This window comes from Muntiacus reevesi, chromosome 11 (assembly GCF_963930625.1).
Source record: "Muntiacus reevesi chromosome 11, mMunRee1.1, whole genome shotgun sequence".
Taxonomy (NCBI): Eukaryota; Metazoa; Chordata; class Mammalia; order Artiodactyla; family Cervidae; genus Muntiacus; species Muntiacus reevesi.
The window spans coordinates 17,417,618-17,436,067 of NC_089259.1; the positions used below are offsets into that span (position 1 = coordinate 17,417,618).

At 36.6% G+C, this 18,450-nt stretch overlaps 1 protein-coding gene across 4 annotated transcripts in view; it reads left to right on the top strand.

The window, feature by feature from the left end:
- FNDC3A (fibronectin type III domain containing 3A) overlaps window positions 1-18,450 on the top strand; it is a 111,009-nt gene that overhangs the window by 21,141 nt on the left and 71,418 nt on the right. For 3 of the 4 annotated variants that reach the window (XM_065902426.1, XM_065902424.1, XM_065902425.1), the window contains exon 2: window positions 77-214. The exons of the other annotated variant lie outside the window; for it this stretch is intronic. In XM_065902426.1, coding sequence (XP_065758498.1) covers window positions 116-214 — 99 coding nt within the window. In that variant the 5' untranslated portion in view covers window positions 77-115. The remainder of the gene's footprint in view (window positions 1-76; window positions 215-18,450) is intronic. 4 annotated transcript variants of the gene reach the window in all.

Consider the following 18,450-nt stretch of genomic DNA (forward strand, 5'->3'; position numbering starts at 1 on the left):
TTTATCTTGAATGCATTGTATTTTAGTGTATTTTTAAGGATGTACATACAAATGGCTATATATTTTTGTTTTTCAGAGTTGGAGGGTTATCCGGTATATTAATGTCTTATTGATAATGGCAGAACATCCACCACTACTGGATACAACTCAGATTTTAAGTAGTGATATTTCTCTTCTGTCTGCCCCTATTGTAAGTGCAGATGGAACACAACAGGTAAGGAAACTGAAATGTTTATTTTCTGATATGTAGTACACATGTATTTTCTTTCAGAAGAATGCAAAATTTAGAACAGTATGAGGCATCACAGCAGTGGGTTCCTGTTAATATTTTAAAATCCAGTTCACACTGTTGTTCTGGTTTCATAGGAAAATGAAATGAGACTGTTTTTGAAGCTGCTTCTAAAATGTCTCACTAATTAATGGTTAAATTTCTTGTGTTTCTGTTTAGTTGCCACTGAACTTGTTTTTATTTTACTTTAGGCAAGCAGTACTCTAGTCCCTGAACGTTCTTTAACTAAGTTTAACCTTGTGCCTTAATGATTATTAAAGATCATTACTTCAAGTCATTATGAAATCATGATTTAATTATATGATTAAATGACTGCCTGCATTATATTATAATAAAATGTTTTCTTACCAGAATTCCCTTCCCCCCTAAAAGCAAACACACAATTCCCGATGTGTTTTTCTCCCAGGGCTTTATTAATAAAGTTCTGTTATTTCGTTGATGCCTCATTCCCTCAGAAATCCTAAAGGGATGAGAATGATGGGCTTTCATAGTTACCTGTGATGTGCCAAGCTGTGTACTTAATTCTCACAGCTACTTTGTATGGTCCGGATTTTAACGTTGTGAGTAAGGAAACAAAGATTAAGGACATAGAAAATGAGGGAAGAGAAAGAACAATTTGAGTTCTCACTATGTCCTAAGAACTTTATGATCTTATTTAATACTTTCAGCAATCCTGTCCCTATTGCAGATGAAACAGAGTGAGTTTCAGAAAGGCTCAAGATCACACAAAGCTTTTTTGCTTCATTATTCATATTGCTTCCTTAGGAAACTAAGAGAAATACAGTCGTATTTTGTTACTTTATAAACTTAGTGTCTGTAGTGGGCAATTATTTGCTTACCAGATGACAGACTACTCTGCTCACTTTGCTGTTGAAAAATCGAGTGATGACTTGTGTTCTACATTTTTCTGTTTTAAATAAACATAGTATGAAAAGTATACACTGGTTTTTATTTTCACACGTGCTCTGATAGCTTTTAGCAGCAACTTCATTTCACTAAAGTTGCTTTTTATGATAAAATTCAAGTCTGTTAAACAGGTTTTTTTCTCCCTTAAAAATAATATGTGACAGATACTCGTTTACTTTAAGGCTCTGGGAGTGCCTTTTATCATTGTTGCCTCAGGCAAATCACTGGCTTCAAGTTGTTTATAGTGTAATACAAGAAAGAATCTCTGAAGCAGTAAATTACAGTACACTGATGTAGTTCCTATAGTGTATAGTCTGTTAAAGGGAAGACAATAGGCTGAAACAAGACCAGAATGCCCTCCTAAGACTTATTTCTCTCTTTTCTTTCAAAAGGAGATTCTTTTGGCAGAATTTTTCTTGAGATCTTAAGAGCACCATGACTAGCATATAGTAGTGATTGTGTAGATGGAAACAGAGAAAGGAGCTGGGAATAGAAGAGCATACTAGAGCAAAATTTGAAGGATCAGGTGGAGTCAGTAGTTCTAGAAGACAGGTTTTTAGGTAGGTTTTGAAAAGTCAGGTGTCAAGAGATGGAATAAAGCCTTAAATTCTAACTAGTTAGGGGAGAGACATCAGTGAGTGGAACAAGCATAGGATTGGTCGATAGATTTGATTTGGGTGACTTAAGACAAATTATTTAACTTCTCTCTGAGATAGAGGTTACAGTAGGTACAGCTTTGAGGGTGAAATGAGCTTCAGTAAATATTTGCTGAATTTGAATTGAAGCACTCAATGAATGCTTAAAAGACTGAGGAAACTGTAGGTATGTCAGTCAGGACTTAAGTCAACAGATGTAGTTATAGTAAGCTGAGAAATAATTATGACTGATACTGAGTATAAGTGTAAGAGAACGGACCAATAACTATGGTAAACTGTAAGGAACTGAACAAAAGTAGGTAACGATTGACAGCACACATCTCTTTGTCTTAACTCAGGAACTTACTGCTGTGCCAAGCATGGCCAAATTAGAGCTTGCCTGTGGTGATATGACACCACCTGGTTGGTGCCCAGAGTAAAGAAGCAAGCTGAAGACAGTTCCTAACAGAAGGAAGTCTCATGTACATGCATGATGTTAACAATTTAGGATAACAGATAGGTTGCCCTTTGTCTTTACTCTCTTGGGAATATCATTTTGTTTCTTCTTGGGCATATGAGATGATTTCTGTTCTACCTCTTGAGATCAAATTAATTTTCTTATGGTTGACCATCCAGATTATCTAAAATACTCATCAATATTTTCTCATTTTTTTATAGCAAACATGTTTTATACAATGTCACATACATAGTGGGTCTTTTGGCTTATGAATTACACTGGAAGGAATCACTCCTGACATCCATACTGCTAGTGTTGCTTTTAGGGAAGCTATGATAGACATTTATGTTTCATTTTGACTGGCAGCACCTGAACTGTTTTTTGTGTTTGAAAATTTTCATTCTTTTTTTTTTTTTTTTTTTAATTTCTGGAGTGTTTTAGGTTTACAGGAAACTTTAGGTGAGAGGTTTTCTCATTTACATCTTACACACAGTTTCCCCTATTATTAACATCTTATAGGTAGCATTTGTTGGAGTTAATAAATCAATGTGCTTAATTGCTCGGTCGTGTCCGACTCTTTGTGACCCCATGGACTATAGCTTGCCAGGCTCCTCTGTCCACAGGGATTCTCCAGGCCAGAATACTGGAGTGGGTAGCCTTTCCTTTCTCCAGAGTTTCTTCTCAACCCAGGAATCGAACCCAGATCTCCCACATAGCAGGCAAATTCTTTACCATCTGAGCCACCAGGGAAGCCCAATAAACAAACCAATAATAACCAATATTGATACATTATTAAGTTCCACAGTTTACATTAGGGTTCATTGTACAATTCTGTGGGTTTTGAGAAATGTGGAATACTGTGTATCATCATTATAGTGTTATACAGAACAGTTTAACTTCCTTAAAACTCCCCTGTGCTCCATTATTCCTCCCTCCCTCCCCACCACCTGAAACTTTGGCATATAGCTGTAGTTTTACTGTCACTACAGTTTTTATCTTTTTCCGAAGTATCTTATAGTTTGAATCATACAGCATGTAGCCTTTTCAGATCAACTTCTTTCACGTAGCAGTATGATCTGGAAAATTTCTCTTTGTGGCTGTTTCAGTAGCTCATTTCTTTTTATTATTGTATGAATGATACTTCATTGTATGAATGTACTAGTTTATTCATTTATCTATTAAAGGACAGCTTGGTTGTTTATAGTTTCTGGCAATTATAAGTAAAAATGCTTTAAACATTTATGTGTAGGTTTTTGGATAGAAATAAGTTTTCAACTAGTTGGATGAATATCTAGGAATATCATTGCTCGATCTGTGTTCAGCTTTATAAGAAACTAACAAGCTGTTTTCCAGAGTGGCTGTGTCATTTCACATCTTCAGGCATGTGCTTGATCTGAGATTGTACCCTTTCTTGGTAAAGCCCTTATGAGTGCTCCTCCTACCCTGTTAGAACCCCCACGTCTGCTTTAGGAAATTTGAGCTTTAAAGTATGTGAAATGCTCTCAGTTCTTGTCACTATTGGTACCAACAAAAGGAAAGTTCAGATATTTTGGGTTCTTGTGTAGTTCAGCACTTTCCTATTTTAACTTTACCTTCTCTAATTTCTATTCACTTACCTTCCAAAAACATTGAGTGCATGTAAACTTTTGGTAATCTGATAACATGGACCACAGTCTTGTCTAACTCAATGAAACTTAGCCATGCCATGTGGGGCCACCCAAGATGGCTGGGTCATGGTGGAGAGGTCAGACAGAATGTGATCCACTGGAGAAGGGAATGGCAAACCACTTCAGTATTCTTGCCTTGAGAACCCCATGAACAGCATGAAAAGGCAAAATGATAAGATACTGAAAGATGAACTCCCCAGGTCGGCAGGTACCCAATATGCTACTGGAGATCAGTGGAGAAATAACTCCAGAAAGAATGATGGGATAGAGGTAAAGCAAAAACAACACCCAGTTGTGAATGGGACTGGTGATAGAAGCAAGGTTTGATGCTGTAAAGAGCAATATTGTATAGGAACCTGGAATGTTAGGTCCATGAATCAAGGCAAACTGGAAGTGGTCAAATAGGTGATGGCAAGAGTGAATGTCAACATTCTAAGAATCAGCAAACTAAGATGGTCTGGAATGGGTGAATTTAACTCAGAGGACCATTATGTCTACCACTGTGTGCAGGAATCCCTTAGAAGAAATGGAGTAGCCATCATAGTCAACAACAGAGTCCGAAATGCAGTACTTGGATGCAGTGAACTAACACCCAAAAAAGATGTCCTTTTCATTATAGGGGACTGGAATGCAAAAGTAGGAAGTCAAGAAACACCTGGAGTAACAGGCAAGTTCGGCTTTGGAATACAGAATGAAGCAGGGCAAAGGAGTTTTGCCAAGAGAACGCACTGGTCATAGCAAACACCCTCTTCCAACAACACAAGAGAAGACTCTACACAAGGATATCACCAGATGGTCAACACCGAAATCAGATTGATTGTATTCTTTGCAGCCAAAGATGGAAAAGCTCTATACAGTCTGCAAAAACAAGACCAGGAGCTGACTGTGGCTCAGATCATGAACTCCTTATTGCCAAATTCAGACTTAAATTGAAGAAAGTGGGGAAAACCACTAGACCATTCAGGTATGACCTAAATCAAATCCCTTATGACTATACAGTGGAAGTGAGAAATAGATTTAAGGGACTAGTTCTGATAGAGTGCCTGATGAACTATGAATGGAGGTTTGTGACATTGTACAGGAGACAGGAATCAAGACCATCCCCAAGAAAAAGAAATGCAAAAAAGCAAGATGGCTGTCTGAGGAAGCCTTACAGATAGCTGTGAAAAGAAGAGAAGTGAAAAGCAAAGCAGAAAAGGAAAGATATACCCCTTTGAATGCAGAGTTCCAAAGAATAGCAGGGAGATAAGAAAGCCTTCTTCAGTGATCAATGCAAAGAAATAGAGGAAAACAAGAGAATGGGAAAGACTAGAGATCTCTTCAAGAAAATTAGAGATACCCAAGGGAACATTTCATGCAAAGATGGCACAATAAAGGACAGAAATGGTATAGACCTAACAGAAGCAGAAGATATTAAGAAGAGGTGGCAAGAATACACAGAAGAACTACAAAAAAGATCTTTACGACCCAGATAATCACGATAGTGTGATCACTCACACTCACCTAGAGCCAGACATCCTGGAATGTGAAGTCAAGCGGGCCTTAGAAGCATCACTGCAAACAAAGTTAGTGGAGGTGATGGAATTCCAGTTGAGCTATTTCAAATCCTGAAAGATGATGCTGTGAGAGTGCTGCCCTCAATATGCCAGCAAATTGGGAAAACCCAGCAGTGGCCACAGGACTGGAAAAGGTCAGTTTTCATTTCAATCCCTAAGAAAGGCAATGCCAAAGAATGCTCAAACTACCGCACAGTTGCACTCATCTCACATGCTAGTAAAGTAATGCTCAAAGTTCTCCAAGCCAGGCTTCAACAGTACATGAACTGTGAAATTCCAGATGTTCAAGCTGGATTTAGAAAAGGCAGAGGAACCAGAGATCAAATTGCCAACATCTGTTGGATCATCAAAAAAGCAAGGGAGTTACAGAAAAACATCTAGTTACAGAAAAACATCTATTTCTGCTCTATTGACTATGCCAAAGCCTTTGACTGTGTGGATCACAACAAACTGTGGAAAATTCTTCAAGAGATGGGAATACCAGACCACCTGACCTGCCTCTTGAGAAATCTGTGTGCAGGTCAGGAAGCAACAGTTTGAACTGGACATGGAACAACAGACTAGTTCCAAATAGGCAAAGGAGTATATCAAGGCTGTATATTGTTACCCTGCTTATTTAATTTCTATGCAGAGTACATCATGAGAAACGCTGGGCTGGAAGAAGCACAAGCTGGAATCAAGATTGCCAGGAGAAATATCAATAACCTCAGATATGCAAATGACACCACCCTTATGGCAGAAAGTGAAGAAAAACTAAACAGCCTCTTGATGAAAGTGAAAGAGAAGAATGAAAAAGTTGGCTTAAAGCTCAACATTCAGAAAACTAAGATCATGGCATCTGGTCCCATTACTTCATGGCAAATAGATGGGGAAACAGTGGCTAACTTTATTCTTTTGGACTCCAAAATCGCTGCAGATTGTCATTGCAGCCATGAAATTAAAAGACGCTTACTCCTTGGAAGGAAAGTTATGACCAACCTAGACAGCGTATTAAAAAGCAGAGACATTACTTTGTCCACAAAGGTCTGTCTAGTCAAGGCTATAGTTTTTCCAGTGGTCATGTGTGGATGTGAGAGTTGGACTGTAAAGAAAGCTGAGCACAGAAGAATTGATGCTTTTGAACTGTGGTGTTGGAGAAGACTCTTGAGAGTCCCTTGGATTGCAAGGAGATCCAACCAGTCCATCCTAAAGGAGATCAGTCCTGGGTGTTCATTGGAAGGACTGATGTTGAAGCTGAAACTCCAATACTTTGGCCACCTGATGCGAAGAACTGACTCATTGGAAAAGACCCTGATGCTGGGAGGGATTGAGGGCAGGAGGAGAAGGGGATGACAGAAGGTGAGATGGTTGGATGGCATCACTGACTCAGTGGACATGGGTTTGAGTAGACTCCGGGAGTTGGTGATGAACAGGGAGGCCTGGCGTGTGTGGTTCGTGGGGTCGCAAAGAGTCAGACGTGACTGAGGGAGTGAACTGAACTGAAACTTTTGGTTAAGGTCTTTCAAAACTCATTGCCTGTCTAGTGTCTTTATCAGAATCTTCTCCATTTCATTAATTTTTAATTGTTATTTTATAAATCTCCATTACCATTTTATTTCACTTGTCCCTGTAGGATTTTAATTTATGAAGATGACTTGAGTAGTGACATAGAGAGATGAAATTTATATTACTTATGTTTCTTGAAAGAAGAGAGCATGCCATGCCATGCTGGGCCACAGGGGAAACACCAGATTTTGATCAGGAAACAGAAGCAGAAATAGGCAGAAAGCCTAGACCAAAGCCATTAATTAGTGTTTTCTCAGGAAAGACACAACAGGGTAAACAGCTTAGGATTGGCTGTTCATTAATTGTGGCAGGCAAGAAATAAATATTGACAAGGATGTGGAGAACAGGGAACCCTGTTCACTGTTGATAGGAATATAAATTGGTGCAGACATTATGGAAAACAATATGGAGATTCCTCAAAAAAAATTAAAAGTAGAACTATCACATGATCCTGCAATTTTACTTCTTGGCGTTTATCTCAAGTAAGTGAAATCAGTGTCTCAAAGAAGTTTTGTGTACCCCTGTGTTGTGTTTGTTACAGCGTTATTTGCAGTAGTGAAGACATGGTATGGGCTCACATATATGGAATATATTTTTAAAAATTAATTTAATTGGAGGTTTATTACTTTACCACATTGTGGTTGTTTTTACCGTACATTGACATGAGTCAGGCTCGGATGTACATGTGTCCCCCATCCTGAACCTCCCTCCCCATCCCATCCCTCTGGGTTGCCCCAGTGCACCAGCTCTGAGTGCCCTGTCTCATGCATTGAACTTGGACTGGTCATCTGTTTCACATATGGTAATATACACATTTCAGTGCTATTCTCTCAAACATACCCACCCTCACCTTCTCCCACAGAGTCCAAAGTCTGTTCTTTCTCTCTGTGTCTCTTGTTGTCTCGTGTATAGGGTCGTCGTTCAGTTCAGTTCAGTTCAGTTGCTCAGTTGTGTCTGACTTTACGTCCATCAAGTCGGTGATGCCATCCAACCATCTCATCCTCTGTCGTCCCCTTCTCCTCCTGCCCTCAATCTTTCCCAGCATCAGGGTCTTTTCAAATGAGTCAGTTCTTTGCATCAGGTGGCCAGAGTATTGGAGTTTCAGCTTCAGCATCAGTTCTTCCAGTGAACATTCAGGACTGATTTCCTTTAGGATGGACTGGGAGGGTCATCATTACCATCTTTCTACATTCCCTGTATATGCGTTAATATACTGTATTGGTGTTTTCTTTCTGACTTACTTCACACTGTATAATAGGCTCCAGTTTCATCCACCTCATTAGTACTGATACAAATGCATTCTTTCTAATAGCTGAACAATATTTATATAGAATATATTTTTAAATGAGCTCATAGATACAGAGAACAGATTGGATATTAGCAGAGGTGGGGAATTAGGGTGGTGGGCAAACAGGGTCAGAATGTACAAACTTCCAGTTATAAGATAAATAAATCTTAGGAATGTAATGTACAGCAGAATGACTGTAGTTAACAGCACCATATTTGAAAGTTGCTAAGAGAATAGATCTTAAAAGTTATCATCACAAGAAAAACTTGTAACTGTGGTGGTGGACATTAACTAAACTTACTGTAGTAATTATCTTGTAATATATTCATATCAAATCATGCTGTACACTTAAAACTACTAATACAATGTTCTGTCAACTATATATCAATATTAAGAAAATAAAAATGATTCTGGCAGATTTGGGTCTATACAGGTGGTCTTTAGTTGCCTGTTACTTGGCCCTGGGATGATTTAGAGCAGCAGAAATATTGGCTTGGTGGGTAAGAGTTCAGTAAGGAGGTTAGTTGGAGCTATAGGCTTGTAATTGGTTGGTTTGCATATGAGGGGTATGCTCCTGGCTGAGCCCTTTGCCACTTCTAAGAATTGGTTAGCCCTGGGATGGGCAGTCTCTTCCCTAGCCAGCTCAACCATAAATGCCAAAGCACCAAGAACACAGAAAATAAGAAAATATGATTAAAGTAATTGGTCCTGTGATGAGCAGATGCCAGATTGAGAATTTAAGAAAACAGGGAACATGCCCTCAGCTTAACTCTTTTCAAAGTCTGTTTAAATTGTAAGCTACAACCTATATATATAGAAAAGTACATAAAACAAGGATATAATATAGCACATGATTATAAAACAAATTCTTATAACTACCAGCCAGACTAACTGCCAACATCCTAGAAATCCCCTGTGTATTCCTTCTACATCACAATACCCTCTGTATTTGGAGGTTACCATTATCTTTACTTTTATGGGAATTACTTCCAGACTCTTCTTTATTGTTTTATGTATGTGTATATCACTAAACAGTAGTAGTTTAGATTTGCCTATTCTTGATCTTTAAAGTAATCTTTACTATAACAGATCTTTTGTGTCTTGCTGGTTTTATCCAACATTGTGATTCATTTGTTGTTGTATATTGCTGAAATGTGTTCTTTTCCTTGCTGTATAGGATCCCATGTATGGATTTACCACAGTATATTCATTTCTCTCTTCTATTATTGATGTACAGCTAGGCAGTTTCTAGTTTGATGCTGTTTTTTTCTTTAGATTTGTCAAAACCCTTTGTATATATTCTGGATATAAACCTTTTATCAGGCACCAGTGTAGTGAATGTTTTCTCTTATCCTTGTAACCACACTTTTTAGTATCTTGATGAACAATTCTTAATTTTAATGTAGTCAAATTTATCAGTTCTTTTATCTAGAGTTTGTATTTTTTGTTTGTTTAAAAAATTATTCCCTACACTGAGGTAATGAAAATGTTTTTCTACATTATCTTCTAAAAAGTATGGTTTTACTTTGAACATTTTATTTAAAAATCCACTGGAGTTTTCTTCTGTGAATTGTGTTAATTTGATTATTTTTCCATACGTATATCAAATTATCTCACACCATTATTGAAACAACTGTCATTTTCCTGTTGCTTCACAGTGGTATTTATGCCATAAATTAAGTAACCATAAATCTGTGGAATCTTTTCTAAATTATTAATTCTATTCTGTTGATCTGTTTTAATTATCCCTGTACCAGGAACACACCAATACTTTAAATGAAGTCTTGGAATCTGGTAGGGCAAACTGTATCACTTTGTTGTTCTTTGAAAGTGTCTTGATGTGCTTGGCCTTCGCGTTACATACAAATTTTAGAAATAGCCTCTCAGTACAAGCAGACACAACCTGCTGAGATTCGGATTTGGATTACTTTGTGTCTGTAGATCAAATTAGGAGAGAATTGACATCTTTACAGTATCAAGTTTTTCAGTCCTTAAAGTTCAAGTTGGTATATCTAAGCTATTATAAATTGTATGCATGTGTATGAAATTTAATATTCTGTTGTTGGTAAATAGAAACACAGTTTATTTTTGTATATTGCTTTAATATCTAGCAACCTTGCAGGATAGTAATCTCTTATGTTTTTATTACAAGAGAGTGGTACCCCTCCCATTTTTATCCCTTGATTCTTGGACTTGAACTGGCTATGAGTGAAACAGCAACATATATTGGAGACCAGTTTAGAGCATATGTCACCTCCTAGGAAACCTTACTGCAGCCCTGCAATGTATTGACACTTAACTGTTTCTGTAACTTAAAACATTAAATTTTTTACATTACTTTAATGAAATATTTATAAGTATATACACACACTTAAACCTGTTGTGGAAAACAGAATCATCAAATCTAAAGGGAACAGCATCTTAGGGAAATAAAGCATAATGGTCATGGAATTTTGATGGACTCTGATCTAAAAATAATAGATATTCTATTAAATTAACTCCTGGATAGTCTACAGTTAGAATAATTGCTAATTCTCTAGTTAAGGAATTCTGTACTTAGTCAGCTCCTGTGCCCCAGAATCATGTGAGAATTGTTGACTTTTAAGAAATATAAATTGGACTGAAGTGAGAAAGAAATAAAGAATGACTAGTAAGCAGCACTGAATAAATAAGGAAATGCATTCAACTGAAATTTATCCATGGGATACTGAAAATTCTTTAAGTGAATCTGATTATAAACTTCTGTAATAAGAGACACTAAATGAAAGGGAGGCTTTTTACAAAGATGGCTTTTCCCATGATCTTTTGTATGTTCTTACGTTAGCTTAATACAAAGCGAGATTTTTTTTTGTCAAAAATTATACAGATGTTTGTAGAACTGGAAGTTGAATTCTGCTTTTTCAGTTCTCATATGTTTCCCTTTCAATAATAAACTTATGGTTGTTTTATATTCAAGTACTGTTGTATATCTACTTACCGCCAGATGGAACGCCCAGGATTCAAATTCCTGAAATGCATTTATGTGATATTTCAAAAAAGAACATTTTGAAAATCAGACAAATATGCACATGTATATAAACACATGACAGAAAATTATACAAGAAATTATAAGCAGGGATTGACCCCAGAAAAAGAGTTTACATTTTATACAACCTTTTGTACTGTTTGAGTATTTTTTAATCTTGTGGATTTATTACTTTTTAAACTTAAAAAGTTTAACAATTTAAAAAAGGAAAAAAAACCACTCAGTTCCAAGTGTAGATACACATATATCACAGGAAGAAAAGCTCTATACACATATATATCCATTTATTAACAGTGGTTCTTCTTAGGAAAGAGGAGTTAGTTGGCAAAAGGTTAAAATTTTGCTTTTTCTGAACTGTTTTAAGAAGTGAACAAATCATTTCTGTACAGGTCAATTAAAAAAACTAAAAGGAGTATAACCCCTGTAACCATCCTCAGGTCAAGAAATAGAACTTTACCAGCACCCCCAAGAGACTTCTTGGGAAGGATTTGAAAGGTAATCCTAAGAAGTCTCTTGCATTATTTTGGTCAACATTATACATATGACATTCATTCCTGTTACCATTCATAGCATACATAGTATTTGCTGTATAGTATTCCATCCTATAAACATGCCATAATTGCTTCAATTTATTGTTAATGGACAATTGGGTTGTTTCTGGTTTTTGCTTACCACAAGTGATTCTTCAAGAACACTCGTATATACATCTTTTGCACATGTGTATGCTTTTCTTTTGGGTATATACCTAGTAATGGAGTGCATGGGTCATAGGGAATATATTAATATATGTTCAAGTAGTAACTGCTATTATTTTTGTTTATTTCTACTTATACACCCCCAATACCTCAAATACAATTGAACTCTTCTCATATTCCCTCACACACCAAGCTTTTATTACTGCTTCAGTTTTTCCTTATTGTTGAGGACTGTTATTTTCCCCAAATAGCTGCTGCTTCCCTCTAGGGTAAGATTATTTTTTCCTATCCTACTATTGGCAAAAAGAAAAAACGGTTTCCAAAGAGGCAGCACCAGTTCCACAAGCAGTATGTTTTTGTCTATTGCTCTGCAGTCAAATCAACATTTGGAATTGTCTGTTTCATTTTATCTATTAATTCGATAGATATATATACTATTTGAATTTGCCTCCTGTGTGAACAAAAATAGATATGCCTCCACTTGGGGAATATCTGAATAAAATATCTATTATTAGTAAACATCAATTCCAGTGTCTCATAAGTATCTGTAAACATATAATTGACCACTTATGGGTCTGTGTACCTATGTAATATGCTTCCCTAATGGCTCAGTCAGTAAAGAATCTGCCTGAAGTGCAGGAGACCCAGGGTTGATCCCTGAGTCGGGAAGATCCCCTGGAAAAGGACATGGCAACCCACTCTAGTCTTCTTGCCTGGAGAATCCCATGGACAGAGGAGCCTGGTGGGCTGTAGTCCATGCGGTCACAAAAAGTCGGACACTACTGAGCGACTTAACACATGCCTATGTAATATAAAAACTGATGTTTTAAAACTAAAACGGTTGGTAAACCTAACTGGCACATTAATGAGTGCTTAGTGTGTAAGGGAAGAATTTCATGTTAGCTGCAAAGTTGGCAACGAAGTGCCTGTATGTAACAAAGTACCCTATCTTCTCAGGGATGGTTCATTGGACTAATCAAGGGCTTTGGGAGAAAAAGGAGTTTGGAACTGTTTTGAAGAAGGGAAATGCTAATTAAAACCTTAGTGATAATGTAAATATTAAGAAACCTGAAATATAGTAAGTCTGTGGAACAGTGGAATCCCTCATACGCTGCTGGCGCAACTATTTTTCGAAGTGGTCTGGCAATATTTAATAAAGCTGAAAAAGTGCAGACCTAAAATCTAATAGAATATTCTTCTAGGTTGTTATCCTACAGAAAATGTTATACATGCATACAAGGGCACATGTGCATGTCTGTTCATTGCTTTGTAATAACAAGAAAACAAGAAGTAATATAAGTATCTAACAGTAGGGAAATGAATAGAATTTGGAGGATTCATATGATAGAGTGCCTGTGTGTGTGCTGTCACTTCAGTCATGTCTGACTGTTTGATACCCCTGGACTATAGCCCACCAGGCTCCTCTGTCCATGGGTTTCTCCAGGCAAGATACTGGATTGGGTTACCGTGCCTTCCTGCAAGGGATCTTCCCCACCCAGGGATCAAACATGTGTCTCTTACATCTCCCGTATTAGCATGCGGGTTCTTTACCATTAGTGCCACCTGAGAAGCCCTCATGTGATGGAATGCTAGAATATGATTACCAGTATTCCATTGTATGAATCTATACTATGGATAAATCTTAAAAAGCAAAGGGTGCATAAAACAGCAAATTAGAAAGGGATATTATATATGATCATTATATTAATATGATGCCACTGATGTAAACTGGGGAAAAAAAGCCTTACAAATCAATAGTTATGTATCAGTACTAATATTGGATATATACAAACATGAATATTGAACAAAAATGAAAAAGATACACTGCAAGTTTAGGAAAAAATGAACTATAAACATATTTCTTTTTTCAAAAGAGCTTCTGATGCAACACTGTAAATCTGTCAGATCTTGTATTCAGAATATGTACAGAACTCTTAGAACTCAGCAATGAAAAGACAGTTAACCCAATTAAAAACTGGGCAAAGGCTTTGAATACTCATTTCTTCAAAGAAGGTATGTACAGGACCAATAAGTACATTAAAAGTTGTTCAACATCATTAATGTTTCAGTTCAGTTCAGTCGCTAAGTCGTGTCCAGCTCTTGGCCACGCTATGGACTGCAGCATGCCAGGCCTCCCTGTCCATCACCAACTCCTGGAGTTTACTCAAACTCATGTCCATTGAGTCAGTGATGCCATCCAACCATCTCATCCTCTGTCATCCCCTTCTCCCACCTTCAGTCTCTTCAAGCATCAGGGTCTTTTCAAAACAGTCAGTTCTTTGCATCAGGTGGCCAATGTATTGGAGTTTCAGCTTCAGCATCAGTCTTTCCAATGAATATTCAGGACTGGTTTCTTTTAGGATGGACTGGTTGGATATCCTTGCAGTCCAAGGGACTCTCAGGAGTCTTCTCCAACACCACAGTTCAAAAGCATCAATTCTTCTGTGCTCAGCTTTATAGTCCAACTCCCACATCCGTACATGACTACTGGAAAAGTGATAGCTTTGATTAGATAGAACTTTGTTGGGATTAATGTTCAGTTAATTTAATTAATGTTGGTATTAATGTTTAGAAAAATGCAAGTGAAACCACTTCATACCCAGTAAAATGGTTAGAATCAAAAAGTCAAATAGTAGCAAGTGTTAACAAAAACATGGGAAAATTGGAACTGTTCATTCCCTGCTGGTGAGAATGTAAACTGGTGTATCCACTTTGAAAATAATCTGTCAATTCCCCAAACAATCAAACATGCAGTTATGATGTGACCCAGCAGTTCTTCTCCTAGGTATTTACTCAAGAGAAATGAAAACATATGTCCGTATAAAAATTTGTACAGCTTTTTTATTAATATCTCAAAGGTGGTAACAATCCAAATGTCCACCAACAAATGAATAAACAAAATGTGATACAGTGAAATGTTATTCTGCCATAAACTATAATGAAGTATTCCACAGTCTAGATGAAAGATTAAATGCAATACAGAAAGAATCCTAGTTAAAGGAAATGTTAATTGTTTTTGAGGGTCTGCTATATATCAGGCACTGTGCTGGCATTTTGCATATAGTGTTTCTGTTAATCCTTCAAAAACACTATGTTTTAGAAAAGAGGACACTAAAGTTCATGGAGTTTAAATAATTTGTCTAAAGACCACACTTATTAAGCAATAGAGCAGAATTTCAGTATAGAATTGTCTGATTCCAAATTCATATTTTTTCTGTTATAGTGCTTTTATTTCTAAAAAAGCAATTGTGAAGACAGATGACCCTAATAAAAAGTATTTTCTGTTTATCACATATTATATTGCATACCTTGTATTCTAGCTTAGCATTGTAATTGGCTGTAACTAATTTCCCTTATTGATTCATCTGTATATCCTCAGCTCTGCAAAACGTGCCAAATGTTTAGTATTTGCTCATTAATTACTTGTCAGTTAAAAGAGTGGATGGTTAACAGATCTCAATTGTTTGTCTATATGCTGGTATTCTTACCTGAGTTTGAAAATGATTTTCCTTCATAGGACTAAGAATTAAACTCAAATTCATTAGTTTGATAGCTGCCCTTTTATTTACAGTTATTAATCTCTATGTTAACTTTAACTGAAATATGTTACATCAGCCAGCCCACCGAGAGATTGAAGTGAAGGATCCAGTGAAGAACAAAGCATGATTCAAAGTTCTTAATAGTGAAGTCAGCGTAATAACATCTTGATGTTTAAATAATTCATACTTGTTTGTGAAATCAATTTCCTGGCTTAATTTCTTGGGAAAATCATATAATGAGTTCAAATTTAGACATAATAAGATTGGGTTTCTGCAGTTTATCAAGGTAAATAAATCCAGAAATTAGTTGGAAATACTGTTTTGGAGTTTGGGGAATCTAGAGCTATACTCAGTAGCCATTAACTACATGTGGCTATTTAATTAAAATTAAGAAGATTAAAGAAGATGAGTTCTTCATTCTCACTGGTCACATTCCAAATGCTCAGTAACACTTGTGTACATTTTCAGGCCATGTATAGCCAAATATAGCTAGAGGCTATTATCAGACAGCACCATTATAGAATACTTTCATCATCACAGAAAGTTTTATCAGCTAGCCCTGTTCTCAAAGCCAGAAGAAAAGATTTAGGAGCTATTTAGAGACTGAGCAGTAGTTAATTCAGCAAATATTTGTTCATCTTCTGTAGTCTCTGCATATATAAATAAATAAACTGAAGTAAAGGGCTCATGTATGTTGTAGCAGAGTTGATAACATGCAAACAAGTGAATACAGTCTTGTACCAAGTATTTTAATAAATATACAAAGTACTGTGTCTCTGATACAGGAATTACCTAACTCTGCTTTAGGGTGCCAACATGTTGAAGGATGAGTAGTATTTCCTGAAGAAGGAAATAGTTCCTCATAGAAAAATGTCAGCAGAAGTCAAGTGTGAATCAGATTGTGCTGGAGAATAGGCCAGGAAATGAAGATGAAACTTTTGACTATAGAATCCTAGATTGAACGAAATAGAGCAGACGGATAGCTGAAAAGCTATAGGGTGGTCAGTACAGGAAAATATGGAAAGTAAGAGGCAGGCAGGTGTCCAGCATCAGTTCAGGAGAAATCTTATAAACATTGTGTCCTGTGTCTGTTGTCTCTCTGTCCTGTAAATCGGTGCGTTTCTCCTACGCTAGAGGACATATCCTTAAAGCAACAGATCTGCACTGATAAAAATAATAAAAAATTGTTCACTCATTATTGTGTTTCCTTTAAAATATATGTAGATATTATTAATAAACGATTTTGCCCTGACATTTGGATAAAGTTTGGCACTTTTATGTAGTAGTTCAGATTCCAAGGTGGTAAATGTTCATTTGAAATTGGAGTAGTAGTTTAAGTACTTAGTTGTACTAAGTACTTACTCACTTTAAGTAGTTAGTTGATAAGTTTTACGTCCACTGCACTGGGAGTTTACCTTAAGAGAAAGTTTGTTTGAATGGTCTTGGAAAATGAAGTGACTTTTCAATAACAACAATAATCTCTTATTTTACTTTAAAAAAATAAATCTGCATTGGACTAAATGATATTTCAGGTTTCCTTAGCTCTAACTTTCCCCAGGCTGTATGCCCTGTTTGTTTAGAGGTGTTCATGTCAGGCTTGCTGATTTCTGTTATCTATCTATACATCTTGGTCCTTCTCTTTGCTTCTCACTCCAGAGATGTCTTTTTCTGCTGTCTTGCTTTTTTTTAAAAATTATTTCTTTCTTTAAGAAAATAATTTTATATTTGATCCTCTTAAGTTTTATGTTTTCTTCCATAACATCTCCAAGCCACTGTATTTTTTTTTATTATTTATTAGGAAATTTAAGAAATGTTAAATACATTTTTCTAGATTTTTCTAGTCTTCATTAATGTATATACTAAGCACAGTTATAACTTTAATCAGGGACATTTTCTTTCTTTCTTTTTTTTAATCAGGGACATTTTCACTACACTTTTTTGTGTTACATTTATGTGACATTTTGTATTAGTATTTGCATGTATCATGTTGTTGTTAAGTCGCTAAGTTGTCTCTGACTCTTTCAATCCCATGGACTGTAGCCCTCCAGGCTCCTCTGTCCATGGGGTTTCCCAGGTAATAATACTGGAGTAGGTTGCCATTTCCTACTCCAGGGGATCTTCCCAACCCAGGAATTGAACCCACATCTCCTGCATTGGCAGGTGGATTTGTTACCTCTGAACTACCCGGGAAGCCCATGTGTCATCATAGCCTACTTGTAAGAATAATTTAAGTCTCCATGATATGGCATGATTTGCAGTCATTGTCAACTTTATCTGCCCTTTGGTGGTAGCCATCTTATCCAAAACATATGTTTCAAGCATATGTTTTGTTATTCAGGAAGTAATATAAATGTTAGTAGTGTGAATATTCAGAATACTTAACGCTCAATAGCTGTATGTATCTCTGTTCAAAATGCTAAGAGAGCTAGAAGTTAACTATTGGCACATATTCAGGCAGTAACTTTTATCAGTTGTCCACTCACCCCCTGTTGACAGTATTAACTGAAACCAGGCATTAAAAGCATTTTCTCTAAAGAATGACAAAAGAAAACTGCCTTGCTGATCTGTCCTGCCAGTTGAGTGAGGTCTTAAGCATGGCAGCAGGGATACAAGGATATAAGAAATAAAAGAAGCTGAGTGGAGAAGAGAACCTATTCAGTAATTTTACAGAATGCAGTGTAACTGTCAGATCTGAGCTCTGGTTTTTTAAAGGGGTTAGGAATTGGAAGGTCAGCAGTGCAGTGTCTTTTTTTATTCCCTTACTTTTGGCTTAAGTCTGATCTCCAGAAAAGTGAAGTAATTAATCTTTTCAACAAATGTGTAGTCCCCATTTTCCTTCCCTATTAAA